Source organism: Temnothorax longispinosus, chromosome 8 (genome assembly GCF_030848805.1).
Source record: "Temnothorax longispinosus isolate EJ_2023e chromosome 8, Tlon_JGU_v1, whole genome shotgun sequence".
In the NCBI taxonomy this organism is placed as follows: Eukaryota; Metazoa; Arthropoda; class Insecta; order Hymenoptera; family Formicidae; genus Temnothorax; species Temnothorax longispinosus.
The window spans coordinates 17634682-17649421 of NC_092365.1; the positions used below are offsets into that span (position 1 = coordinate 17634682).

Below are 14740 nucleotides of genomic sequence, written 5' to 3' on the forward strand. Positions count from 1 at the left end.
GTTTTGTACATGCGCAACGCTGGTTATGGCGATGTGATTTTATAACGTAAATATGAGGTGTGCTTGAAAGCATATACTAATCATAAAATTGTATAATAATATTATGAATAACATTTTATCACAGTAATGCAGCGCATTTTATATAGAAAGGGAAAGGATGTTACAGAATTATATACAGAGAGAGAGAGAGAGAGGGGGGGAGAGGGAGAGAGATATAAACATGTAATAATAAAAAAATACACTCTTATAAAAATACTGCAATTTTATTTTCCAACATTATTATAATATATTCCAACATTATTATCATAGGGTAAAAAAATTAAAAGGTAGAGAAAAGCATAAAATATAAATAACAATTTTTTAGTTTCTGACTGATTCAAATGAAAAGATTTTTCAGGTGTAATGACGATTTTTACTTTGACTTAAACGATAGTTCTTAAAAGTAGTATTGCGAACCCTGTAATTGGAAACTCTGAAAATCAGACAAATCTGCGGTATTTAACTCACATCTTTTGCGACAGTAATATCGCGGAAATATATGGATTTTCTTTCTGATCAGAGAACTTACAATTAGTAGCCACGAGGTGCAATTACAACATAAATGAAGAATGGCAGTGCCGACGCAACGAGTGACGTCTGCCGCGCCGTCAGTTGTTCTCGATATGACATGCATGAATAATTTAATCAGCTATTAAATATTCCGACTGATAAATAAGTTGCATGGAAGTGTGCGTACGGTTGATGCTCGGGGATTCACAGAGAGGCTGGCGGATCCTTCCGTCGCGTACACCCGCGAGAAACCTAATTAAAATGAATACAGATATGAAAATGAAAATCAGAGAGTCCTCTTTGAGTTTCTTTTTTCGACGCAAAATTCTGGCCACAAATGACTTCAGCGTGATTACAAAGCTGCATATGTATTACGTACTCTCGTTTTGTCAGTCCGGTGTTATTCGAGATTTATATACCCCGTTATTTTCATCATCTTTACATACATTTCCATACCTTCTAATGTGAGTATTTCGCATGTAATATAAAATCCTGAAAGATTGAAGGGACTTTAAAAAAATAATAATTAAGAGTCTTTCGCAATAAACTTAATAATTGTAATAAGATTGTAATAAGAAAATTTATACGATTAATTTTTTTCGTATTGACGCGTGACGTATACAGAGAATGAGATAATATTCGGATATTCGCGGGCGATATCACATTGAAATATTAACATCGCAATTGTCATAAGAATTATAAGTCATGTCTGTGGTGGTATATCGAATACAATGCGTGTGCGAATCGAAATGGCGGAATATATCGAAGAATATAGAAATGTCGCGCGGAGTGACGGACGGAATAAGAGAGCGCGACGGTACTCGGTGAGATTGTTTGGTGAAAAATGCTCCCGGGGGTCGACAGTATCGACGTCTTCGAGAAATTAAGTTCGACCAAGAAAAATGAAATACACGCCACGGGGGTTGGAAAATATTTTGACAGAATATCACCCGTCCAATAAGGGAACGCTGCGGGTTCCGCTCGATGGAGAACGTCGTCTCCGGTCGACGCAAGCGCGTCCGCCACCGTCGCCATAATCAACCAATTAAATCCTCGTACTACGTAATTTCCTGAATAATAACGTACGTCGCGTGCAACGATATTATAACAGTTTTAATCACTCTCAGTAGTCAAAGGCTCAAATATACAAGAGACTCAATAAAATAATTCCTAAAGACGCGCGCGAGTTGCCCATAGATTCTTTCGAGTAGATACACCAGCTCGTCTAATAGACCGCAAACTTTTCAATTCTATGTGACTTAAACTATTTATTCCATTCACTTATATCTCACAATCAAATAAAAATTCTACTATGTCGCTCAAATACTTTTGTGAAGTATCATGAATCGCCCATTCCGTTTAGTAAATATATCAATTCATTTAATGGACCATAAACTTTCCAATGTTATGTGTTACTTAAATTATTTACTCAATTTATTTACATTTTATAACCAAGTAAAAATTCTATTATGTCGTTGAAACCACATAATTTGTCAAATATCACGAATCTTAACTAGATTTGTCATCTCATATCGAATGTAACGCGAATTAAGCAATTTTGTATTATGCACCGGGGAATCAGTTCAACAGCGACGTATCTTTGAGCCTTCTTTCGTGAATTCTAGAGAGACCTCAGTGATAGTGGATATTACAGAGTCTCTCGTCCGTGAAACCAAGAGAGTGTCACAAGCTGAAGCACGTGCTACATCAGCGTGCCCGCTTATTGCTATGCATTGTGCAAATTGACAAGTCAATTTACATTGGCAAAACCAACGCGGTCGGCCGGGGGATAGCGAAGGATGGATCCCTCAGGACCGCCGTGGCCGAGACGCGCTCTCACGAGCTCTCCGGCTACGCCCGCATAGCGTATATCCGGGATGAAATGCTACGAGCTTATTTCCGGTATCAGGGTCGATGCTGCGAGATAAACCGATCATTAAATAAGTCCGACGCGTGCGCGCGCGCGTATCAGTGGAGTACATGAGCTGCGAAGAGGATCATACCGCGCGAGATCCGTCAACTTTGCCAAACTCGCTCGGCTGCAAACCGAATTCTTAATGCGGTCGCATTAATAAATTGCCGCTCGGCAATTGGAGCGTTTAAGCAGCGTTCCGATAGTTTTCGCTACCGTTTGATAATAATAACGTCGCGATAGATTACAATTAAATTTCTGTATGACATAACGGAGTCGGAATATTTGAAATGCCCTTCCGTATGCAAATAAAACACGCAGTATTTGTAATCATGCGCGTATCTTTCAATTAACAGAGAAATTACAAATGTAATTCTCTGACAGAAATACAATGCAAACACGGCACGTGTCGCGTTTCATTTCGCAAACTAAATAACCCGTTAATCTTAAAATGTGTATATATACGTCGCGCTCTCCTGTGAAATAATCAGAACTCGTATTTCCGTTCTACGGAAGGAAATTAATGCGGCCGATATCCCGCGTCGATATATTTTTCTTCTTCATGTCGTATCATTCTACGCTAATCGACGTCTGCGCACACAAGTTGCAAACTGTAAATGACAGGTGAATGTGACTAAAAAGTTATAAGCCCTTTAAAAACTGCGAGCGGAACGTTCCGCGAGAGCGGCTCGAAAATTGAAAAACGTTAGCGCGCGACGTTAATGCAATTCCGCTGTGTTCGACATTAGAGTAGCGCTTTAAGCTCAGGCACGCGAACAACAGACGTTGTGTTTCGCTTCGTCCGACAAGCTCTTTTTCCGAAAAAACACCGCGCGCAACCACCGGTTGTCTCTGTATGAAATTTCAGAACTGAGAAATTCGCTGTAATATTCCCCGAAAAATCGCGCCTGAATAAAATTGCAAAAAAAGAATCATCTCGCCAATTTGTTTCGACGAAGCGAAAAACGGCGGCGTATATATTGCGTATGAATAACCAAAGCCGAGAGTCGAAATATTAAACGATGACGGATCGGGAAAGAATGCTTTTGCTATATAGGCATACTTTATTCAAGAGCGCATCTATGATGCAACGACATAAGCCATGTATGCCACGAATAAAATACCGCGCAGTCTGTCCGCGAAAAACGTTTCAATTATTATAAATACATTTTTTATCCGTTCCCCGAGCGCGCCGAATGCTACCGGACGGTATTTATCCAGCTCCGCGAACGGACTAAATATTTCATACCTGATATAACATTCGCGCGGCACACTGCGGTGCGGCTTATCATTTGCGTCGATAAAATATTTGTAAATTTAATGTCTTTTCCTGCATTGAATTGAGTAGTTAGCGAGCGCACTCATATACCGCACAGAAATATTCGGCTTGTGTTCCCTCCTCCACTCGAGCGCGTGAGATTTACTTCGCGTTACATTAAAATTGATCGTGAATCGTATCTACATATAATTGATAGCGAGCAGACAAGTGCCAAAGAGGTGTGTGAAGCGAATTCTATATTTATTTATTTACTGACAGTGCTTTTGACGCCGATGCGACTCAATGGGAATCGATAAAATTCCCGGGCACTCTCCCGTGACTAAAAGCAACGCAGCTGCCATGCTTAGAATTTTTAGATTGACCTAGAAGATAATTTTTGAATGAAGCTTAAAATAATTTGAAATAAACTGTAATTTTCAAATATATTTGGATTCGTAAAAGTGATTTCTAAAATGCATTAGACCGATCGTAAAAACCAAATTATCTTAACTCACGCTCACGGTGATGCTGATACATGCATTAATTAATTCGCCAATGATTTCCTACACCATTTGAGATAAATACAATAATATGCATGTACCTTTATTTTTACAAAAATTAATATTAGGATAAAACTCTCGAATATGCATTAAACAATTTTACAGTTACGTTAATACAGGAATTAACAAGAACGCATTCATAATAGTGAGAGAAAACCAAACGGTTAGATTTAACTTTAAATGTATATGGCGGAATATCTCTGATAAAAATAATTAGTTGTCATTTTTTTAACATACAAGTTCTTGATCATATTTTTATTCTGTTCACGGCGAAATCGGTCAAATCCTTATTTTTTGATACCCAATTTTCTGCGATCGTACTGTTGTAAACGCTATTAATATAAAAAGCTGGAGATTCTTAGATCTTTTATCTTGTCTTCCTGAATAAGAAAAGACTTGAAACCGCAAAATGCAATTTTCGAATACGTTCGTATATGATTCGAAATACCCAGTCTACGTATAATCGTCTAGGCCGATTTGCATCGTTAGGAACTCTATATGGGTCAAATCGGAGCGGACCGCCGACCGCAAAGTCCGAAGCCTACACGTTCTCTCTCTCCCCCTCTCTCTCTCTCTCTCTCCCCCTACCTCTACCTCTCTCTTCTCTTTGATATTATCGATTCAGACTGTATGGTGCGCTCCTGGCTGCTACCGCCGCTGCACGACAGCCGTTTGCGTACATGCTTCCCGCGATATGACAAACAGCATGACGCAAGCGACGCCTGCAACGTCGCCGATATAATGCACATGTGTCGTTGATACGGCACGAAACGTCAAGACGTGTTTTCGAACGCTATAACGATCGTGCACTAGACGCAAGAGGCAAAGCAAGGGTGTGAATATTGGTCGAGACCGAGGAAAACGCAAGCGTCATACAGAGTGTCATACGTCCCCTTCATACAGAGTGTGTTTTAAGACACGATATGTATCGCAGGCTAAAATGTACCCTTCGATTATTGCATGACACGAAGAAACTCTTGTTATTTAATTATTTAATTTATTTTACGCATTACTTTCAAAACATCTGAAATGGAATTATATGAGGAACTCGTACACGGAACGGTTTTGCTGAAATATCTAAAAATTTAGCTAGATACAGGTTTGAAAATAATTTTGTTGCACCATCAAAATAATTATCTTAGGTCGCTGAAGTATGATGATAATGCTGCACAAAATTTTGACATTTTAGCAATTAGTTTGAGTTGTTCTACATAATTATTTTGACGGTGGAACAAAATTATTTTCAGATCTGTATCTAGCTAAATTTTTAGATATTTCAGCAAAACCGTTCTTTCCATGATAATATACTAATCCTCGAAGAAGATGCGTCGAGCAACATACACAAGAATAATAATTATTCTTATAACATGAAAGGAGGACGTGTATGAAGTAGTATATGACGCATACATGATTTGAGAGGTATGAACTTTTGCTGAAAGCGTGTGACGAAAACACGCGTTTTCCCGACGTGCGGAAAATACGTTGTCTCGGATCCCAGCGGAGCGTGAGAGCTCATATTAGATATCTACCAGACGCGACGACACTGCAGTGCACTCTCGCGGATATACCCCGGCGCGAGAGGAAACGACAAGAGAAGAGGCTCGGCTGGCGAAAAAGAGAAATATTTTAACCATCGACGGCACCGGAAGCCATTATACGCGCATCGAACAACGAACATGCGCAACAAAACTGCTCGCCACGCCTGTCGGCCCCGGTGAAATCATCCGCCGTTAAAGCACGCGACCTAGTCCCGCGGCCGGAGATCTTCGATGCATCGCGGAGGCGAATAAGAAGGAGGAAGGGAAAAAAGGAAGATTCGCGTCGGGGAACGTGATATGCTGAACCGACGTTTCGACGAAGATTTCTAATTCCGCCGCGGCTTTAAGTCCCGATTTTTAGGTAAATCCGCGGAAACGCTCGCGAGATGCGATCGCACATCCGCAAAAGGAACTCGATGGTCTACCACGATGGCGTTAATCCGATCAGTAGTAAGACGTAATACTCTAATTTTTTTTCGAATTTACGAGGATTTTACGAGCGTATCATATGCCGTCGCCACCGCGCCGTCGGGATCGATTCATCGGCGAGCTCACGTCCGCTCTGCTGATCCTCTCAATGGACTCCTTGATGTGTGATTACTTTTTCGGCATTAAATGATTACAGAGAATTTTTTCTTACTAATAATCACTGCATTACTAATGCTTTCTTACTAATAATCCATAAATGTGACGCATTTATGGATTCGACTTGCGTATATACATGGGCCAAGAACAAAATATAATTTTAAAAATTTATAATTTTTCCAAAATAATTATTATATAATTATCTTGATAAAATTATAAGTTATTAAAATTGTGTTCTTTTTTCTTAATATAAATATAATTATTATATTTTTAATATAAATATAGTTTTATTCCTCTTGCATATTTTATATAAAGTAATTTATATGTACAAATAAGATCAGAAAAACCATCTGCAATATGTACCACATTCACACATTTGAAGTACCTACGTATCACAAAGTGTCGGTAACTCAATAAGAAACCATTGCGCGGGAACCATCGAGAACGCGGAGCTGCATTGCAAAGTTACAAGCGAAGTTGTAAACGTCACACGCATCATTCATGCATTTTTCTGAGATCTAGCACGAGTTATTGTGCACGGATGGATTTTTTTTCCCGTTACATAAGAAAATAATGGAGACCAGAGGTACGCTTTCAGAATTGACGTAGGAGCGCATAGAGCCGAGGCGTTTTTTTTTTCTTTTTTCTTTTTTCTTTATCGAGCGGGCAATGTAATTGTAAAAAATGTTATTTATACCGGGCTGCGCGCTGTGGAGCGACGAGCGCTTGTGTTGCACTTTAGATGTCCGGCGCAAATTTTATTTCCGGTAAGAGGCGCCCTGGTAAAACCTTGCTCATCGATATATCTTCGACACCTCGGATATCTCGTCGATCGCGGCTACGAAAAGAGGATAGGTCCATCGACGACATAGCGAAATGTCGAAGCTAACCCGAACGCCAGAGCGAGGACGTTCCCTGAAATACCTCCGTGAATAGTCCGAAATTTTCCATCGTCATCGTTGCGTCCATGAATGTTGTGAGAGAACAAGAGAAGAGCTTTAGAGAGGAATACGTTAAATAACGATCACTTAATTTCGTGCGAAAGGATTGCTGAGCTTTGCGACGCAAACGAGAGACCCGCGCTCACGATGCTCCCTCGACGTTCCGAATTTTATCTTCGCGAGCACACTGAATTTTTACGGCCTTATTGCGACGTATCTATTGCGCGGACGCATCGAAATTTTCGTACGGCCTCGTACAATATGCAGCTGGGAATGTTTTATCGACGATATAACGAAAAGCGCCTCTCAGTCTTTATTTCGGTGAAACGGATGTAAAATGTCTGGCTCGTAATGCGTGCGGTAACAGCCGTTATTACATATGCCCCGCTGTAAAACCAGTTAATGAGGGAGAATGAAAGCCGCGTAACTACATAAAATATGCAAAAAAAAAGAATAAATATCGCAGTTTCCGCTTTGTTCTTTTAATTACATATAAATGTCGGTATCAAAACGCGCGTATTCTTATCGATATAACGTACATTGTTGAAACGGCCAATAAATTAATTCAAATTAAACGAAGGTGTTTATCCTAATACCGAGCGCGACTGCGTGTGTATTGATGTGAACGGGCAATAATAGGCTGATACTTATCGCATTACACGCGGGCATTCACGCATCACCGAATTATATAATCACGGGGAAATCTCGCTTGGAAACGGGAAACCACCGCGATACCGTAATTGCATACAAAGTGAAAAATTATTCTGACAGAATGAATTCATTTATATGCCGCGCGAACAAATTACGCTTTTATTAATATGCAGACGTATCGCATTCGACTTGGCAAGCTACATTTTTATTGCGTACGTGATATAAAATAGCGACCTCGTGATCGTTTACAAAAAGCGCATCAATCTCTGGGAGGAATTTTTTTGGGAAAAAAAATGTGACTGCATAAATTTTAATTATGCATCTCGATCGATCAATTTAAATCGTTAGTATCGTTGTACTTCCAACGCGCGCGCGCGTTGAAAATCGCGTCGCCAATTAGCGAAAACAATTTTTGCCATACTGCAAAATTGAAAAAAGAACAGAAATTATTCTCATCCCGAAAATGTGTTTCGCTGTTAATTACGTCTAACCATTTCCACGTTTCTGTGTTTAGTACCCATATCACACATCGTGGCACTGGTCGGAGATTCCACCTATCTTCCCTGCGACATATCAACCACTCACGAGGGGGACTCCGTGCATCTTGTGCTCTGGTATCGCGAGGATCTCGGTACATCAGTTTACAGGTAAAGTGCAATCAATCCGTATACAGGCGAACGTGCGCGGGCACGTCGGTGGTACATACTGCATGTACGTATACACGCACATGTACAACGATTTGCAAACTACCGCCGCGCCGGTCGTAACAGGAACGGACTGCAAACAGCCCGTTGGCACAATGCGAGATTGGTAGTCCGCTTTTATCCGAAAATTGTCTTCGAACTCGATTTTCCTCGTTGTTCCGCTCAAAGAATGCATACCGTGTTTGCGATAGGAGTCACCGTTGAATATTGCATAAGTATTGATTTGTAGGGATTGTTGAAAAAAGAAAGACGAATCGTCAGAGCACTGTCAAGAGTCCTGCGCGATTATTCTATTTTCACCAGCGCGACGAATTAATTATCGAAAACGTAATAAACGCATAAGAAAATTATATTACTGTTGCTATTATTGTTATATTGTTTATCACTATTATCACTGTTGTTACGTTAATACTGCTATTGTATCATCACTGTTATTGCATAAAGAGTCGGTTGTATTAATATTTATATCCATAATCAATTTTGCGATGTCAACTTGTATTTTGAAAGAGACAGGGAGAGGCTTAACGACGCTTTTTTTAATCGCTGCTTTGGATTCAGTCCAGAATAATACAGATTTGATTTCGCGGCTGTGTTATACATAACGCGTCGCGAAGCACATACTAATGACAGAACGGATAGTATCGTCACACGAATGAGAATATACGTTTACGATTGAAAAATGGTGGAAAAAAAGAAAGGGAGGAAGAGAAATTAAAAAATTGCAGCGCGAATATTTTGCATGTGCACGTAGCGGTGCTGTTATTTGGGGGGGGGGAGGGGTATCGCAAACAGATTTAAACGTTTCCCATGATTTTGCATCAGATTTTAATTACCCGTCACGTGTGCCGGCCGTCAGATCGCTCGCCGGCGATACGGCCGGCGCCGCGCGGTTTTTCCATGCTCGCCGGGGGAAAATGCGATGAACGCGCTCGTAGATAACGAAATTTCGCGACAGTTTCATCGACGCGCAAACACCGGCGTGGCGTCTTAACCAAGTTAATCCCGGGGTAGACAATAAAATTGCGTCCGCCCAGTTTCCCTATCGCGCGACGCGCGATTTTGCTCCGTTTTAATTTTCCCTCACGTACTTCATAAACTACGTGAACTATGCGGAAAACAAACAGATTGCTCCTTATCGCTAACTTGTACGCGACAACGGGGTTAATTATTCCCGTCGCGTTGAAAATATCTTTAATTCGGTATCGGGTCTCAAAACGGCGAAGTTGAAGATCGCGTTCGCGCGCAAACAATTTATTAGCAAAATTTGTTAACAGATTGTCTATACCCAGTGAATTTCGCACGTCTCACCACGTATGCCACTGCAGTATAAGTTTCATTATCACAAACGTATAATGATAAAATATATTGTGTAACATAATTAAATAAGACTGTAACTTTACGCATAATGAATGTTGAATGGCACATTTTTTACTTTACGTTGTTTTCTACCTATTTACGTCATTCAGAATTTTATATTAGATGATAATTATCTTTTACGAGCATTTAAAAAAAATTTTGGTAGCTCTGGTGATTACTACTGACGAATCAGACCCCAGTTACGGCAGTCAGTGTGTTAAAGAGTAAAGAATAAAGAATAAGAAATAATGAAAAGTAAAAAGTAATGACAAACGAGCGGACGGGCGATGAGCCGAACATCGCAAAACTATTGTCAATATAGTTCTGATAAAGTTATTAAAGTTGGAGAACGATCAACTCTGTTTTCCACTATCACGGCGTCGAGTTCGAAGGCATTGCACGAAAAGCCATCGTATGTTTCGACCGCTCACGTCCTTCGTCCGGCCAATCGCTTGTTTCCCTCCTTAAACTCGCGCGCAGTCGTTGCGAACTGGTCTCACGGCACGGGCGCCATCGTCACGCTCCGGATCGCTCGGCGTTTCGCGCCGTGCATTTCCCGTGCTGAAATCGAATCTCGCTTCGCAACTCGGCGTTGACGACGAGAACGTCAGCGAACGCAGGGTAATTGTCGTATCTGTGAGTATCTCGCGTTGCATTCTGGTCCGAACTGTCCGAAGTGCGTCCGCACGAATAGTGATTGCGTCGTCCGCGTCGGTAGTGCAAATGCAAACAAGTGTCCGGCCGTACGACGGATCTTCCGTGGAATGATTGAGGTAACAGGTAAATGAAGCATTGACATTTTGAGGCCCGATTTGATGCGTAAGCTATCACATTGTCGACAATTTAGACGAGCGTCTGCGAAAAATGAGAATCGCAAAGCGAGCGGAAGATACAAGTAATTGATTCGTTCCGTGGATCGCCCTTTAGGTTGGGTTAGGTTAACTCTATTTCAGAGAGATCCTCGCTTTTATAACGCGAAATTAATAATTATTGTGCGTCGACGATGTATTGCATTTTTCATAAACAAGCCTCTATCCGCAACGCAGATTAGCGACGGCGGTATTACGTTAAGCACTTTATTCTTCAACACTCTGTGCTTAGCATGCAGCTCTCGCCCCGCCTTTACGCCATTATCCGCTTCCTTTCATGGAAAAGCAGAAACGCCCGGCGCTGACGCCGCGCCGGGCGCTGGAGTGTCCTCGGCTCCGCGATTTAAAAACCCTTTTCAAACGTTACGATGCATATACCAGAAAGCTTGTCACGCGGTGACGTATAACGGATCTTAAAACGCAGGAAAAATAGCAACGGCGCTTAAGCGGATTCGTTCCTTCGAATGCCGCGCGGATACGCATATTTTATTCGCGGCGTTAAGTCGCGATATACTTTGCATTTTCCCGACAATAACAATGATCGCGCGAGCGGGGGAATATGAACGACGCCGGATCCGTGATTCGCGGCTAGAATGTTGATAACATATTTCTGCGTGCGTCGCGAGATCCCGCGGCGAATTTGAGAAATTTAAAAAACCGCGTCGCGCAATCGGTGTCGCGCGCGCATCGCGTAAATCATTAGGCCGGTAATTAGCGACGAAAGAGAAACGCAATCGCCGTGAAATGAAATCAATTATATGGCAGTATAATTATTACAATTTGATAGCGTTCACGGCTTGAAATAATGATTGCCCGTGGTATTATAATGATCAGCGGAGGAACTTTAATTATATGCCAATTATAACGACCGCGATAACGCGCGCCGGGGCTAGAGCGCGATTTAAACTATGCAACGCGAAATCCCCCGTGGATTTTAATTTATTCCTTCGTGTCGACTGATGAATTCATCCGCGGTCGCCCGGCCGCGGTGGGAACAACGCTCATAAACATTAATTGAAATTATTGCGATAATGACGCCTGCCGTTAAAATCGCTGCTCTCGTCAACTGAACTGTGCGCGTAGGTATCTTTTTAAAATCGAGCATCGAACCGTCCGATTGACAATTGACGAGTGTACATGTACAATGCAAATGTGGCCGTCCACGGTACCGATGCACGATGGCTTGTCGTCGAAGTCCATGGCAGCCGAAATCCGTTCCGCGATTTTTTTTTCTGTGTCTTCGATGACAAAATTTCAATATTCGAAATACCGAGATGTCGATTCTGAACGAGATGGACACGATAGAGTCTCGTTAAAAATTTATACGCTGCATGTCTTCAAAAATACATTTGGTATTTTTGTATATTTATATATCTTCAATGCCTTTTGGCTACCTTAATTTAAAATATATCTTTAAAATACAGTTTATTTAAAAATTATTGTGGAATATAATTCTGTTGTCCGTTATCTTCGCTGAAGCTCGTCGGAAATTCTTTATTTCCAATATCTATTCGGAAACTATAAATGTCGCGTCATCTTCGTTCAAGAAAGATTAACGATGAATGAGCTAAAAAATTATCATTAAGCAAGTAATGTGGTAAAAGTAGAACGCTCTGCTCAGCGTCTCTGTAATACTTAGGTACGTCTCGCTTGCGTCAGACGCTCGGGCGTTTTCAGAACTTTTTACGTCGCCTTAAATATCCTCCTTGTATCGATTCAAATGGGCTTTCAGGCTCGCCCGAAATAAAAAAAAAGAGATCTCGTGACAAAAACGCGAAAACTTCGTTGTATGACGGGATTCGCGCGGAGAAATAGAGAAAAGTTAGCGGCGGATCTGGACGCAAAACCGACGACGCGACATTGCGGCGCGGCCGCGGGTAAATCTTTGTTTTACAGGAATGGTAAAACAATCGGTTTTTTAGTCCCGCTTCAATTTCGCTTCCTCGGTGCAAACATTCGTTGGGTTTTGTCTTCACAACAATTCCCGTAACGAGTATTTCATGTACCATGAAATTATTCTCGCTATAATTTAACAAGACACAGCATTTTTCGGATATGGATATTTTTATTTGCGCGCTTATTATTGCAGATGACACATATCGTAAACTGTACGATGTAGCATTTTCGAAAATCTGTCCGTCGGATTATTTACGTGACTGGACGCGACTGACTGCGTCATAAAATATTCTTGCGAAGTGCAATGTACGTAATACAACATTTTGCACGACCTATATTTTTTAACAACGTTACAAAAGCATTTATCTCGAATGAAATTTTATTCGCACTTTTTAATTTCGACGCAATTCAATCTTCCGATTCGCATCTCTGAAACGGAAATTATCGCATTATCATCATCATTATTGCATATACTAAATTCATTTACACGTACATTTTAATATGTAATATCAAAAGGTGAGAGAGAATGTATAATCCGGTGACATTAATACGATCAAATTCTCTGGTAAAATACTTTTGATACAGCTTAATATCATAAGCTCCCTTTTGTCCGAAAACGAGAGGAGAGAAGCGAATGCGCGTCCATTATAAGTGTTCATTTTCCAGAAAGCAGATTGTGCATTCTCCAGAAAATTAACGCTAAACGATAGTTCATATATGCCTGGCTCGTTCATTCATTACTATTTTTTTTGTTACAGCATCGACGCTAGAAACCGAGAGTTCGGTGTCGCCGAAAGATGGTCGGACGACAGCGTGTTTTCGCATCGCGCCTATTTCATGCTGGACAAGCAACCGGCGCAGCTGGGCGTCGAGAACACGAGGGAAGAGGACGCCGGTATCTACAGGTGTCGCGTCGATTTTCAAATCGGCCAGACGAGAAACTCCAAAGTCAATTTAACAGTAATCGGTAAGATTTATTTAAGTCATTCGATGCGTCAGCTCGATAAGAGATAGATATATAATATCATGAAATATCTTTTATATATACAGGTGACAGGTGTAATAAGCTCTACTACGAGAAATGATTCGCTTCTTACACCCTGTATATATATATATAGATGCATTGCTCAATTGCTACAACAATAACATTAATTAAAAATTGTCATTTTTGTTTGCAAAAGAAGGGTGAAAATTCAATATACTAAATGAAGAGCTAATATATAGCTAGATATTTTTGTTCCTCTACAATCAGTTATTGCATCAAAATTACATTTAAAAGTATAATATTAAAAATATTTAATGATTTGAAACATTTAAATTTATTTTTTGGAAAATTTTGTTTTCTGAGTTACGTCATTGTTGTAGCAAATGAGCGATATATAAAAAGTAGAAAGAAAATTTTATTAAAACTTAGAAAATGACCAGCTACACAAATATTTACGCACGATTCTTCTTATTATTCAATTAGGTTTGACCAATGAATTAGGCAGGGCTAGCTTTGCTTAAATTACACGCTCTCCTGCAATTACGAACAGGTTTTTGTGAGAGAGCAGCATTTTAGATATGAAGAAGTTTACAGTCACGTTTTACAGTGGCTCGTAATGTAAATCCAAGATGGAAATTGGAAAGTTTTTGCGACTGTGTGTATACGATAAACATTAGTGTATCGCGGTTGGAGCAAGCCAATCGTGAATTAGCTTGGCAATTTCCATCTTGGATTTACATTATTATCCGAAACGCGCTACGCGGATGTCGCAGAAACTCCCCGTTCTGCAGTTCCCTTATTCTTAGTATTCGTAGTAACGAGAAAGTGTTCGGGAAGATCGTTCCAAGTAACCGGAGCCAATTGTAACTTTGCCGGGGCTTCTCTCTGTACATAATTACCTCTTTCATTAATACCCAATTAGCCGCTCGAACACCG

At 40.6% G+C, this 14740-nt stretch overlaps 1 protein-coding gene across 2 annotated transcripts in view; it reads left to right on the plus strand.

Annotated features, from left to right (window-relative positions):
• Window positions 1-14740, plus strand: part of LOC139817415 (neural cell adhesion molecule 2) — a 196980-nt gene that overhangs the window by 117932 nt on the left and 64308 nt on the right. For both annotated transcript variants that reach the window (XM_071785484.1, XM_071785483.1), the window contains exons 2-3: window positions 8509-8641; window positions 13578-13786. In XM_071785484.1, the coding sequence (XP_071641585.1) occupies window positions 8509-8641; window positions 13578-13786 (342 nt within the window). The remainder of the gene's footprint in view (window positions 1-8508; window positions 8642-13577; window positions 13787-14740) is intronic.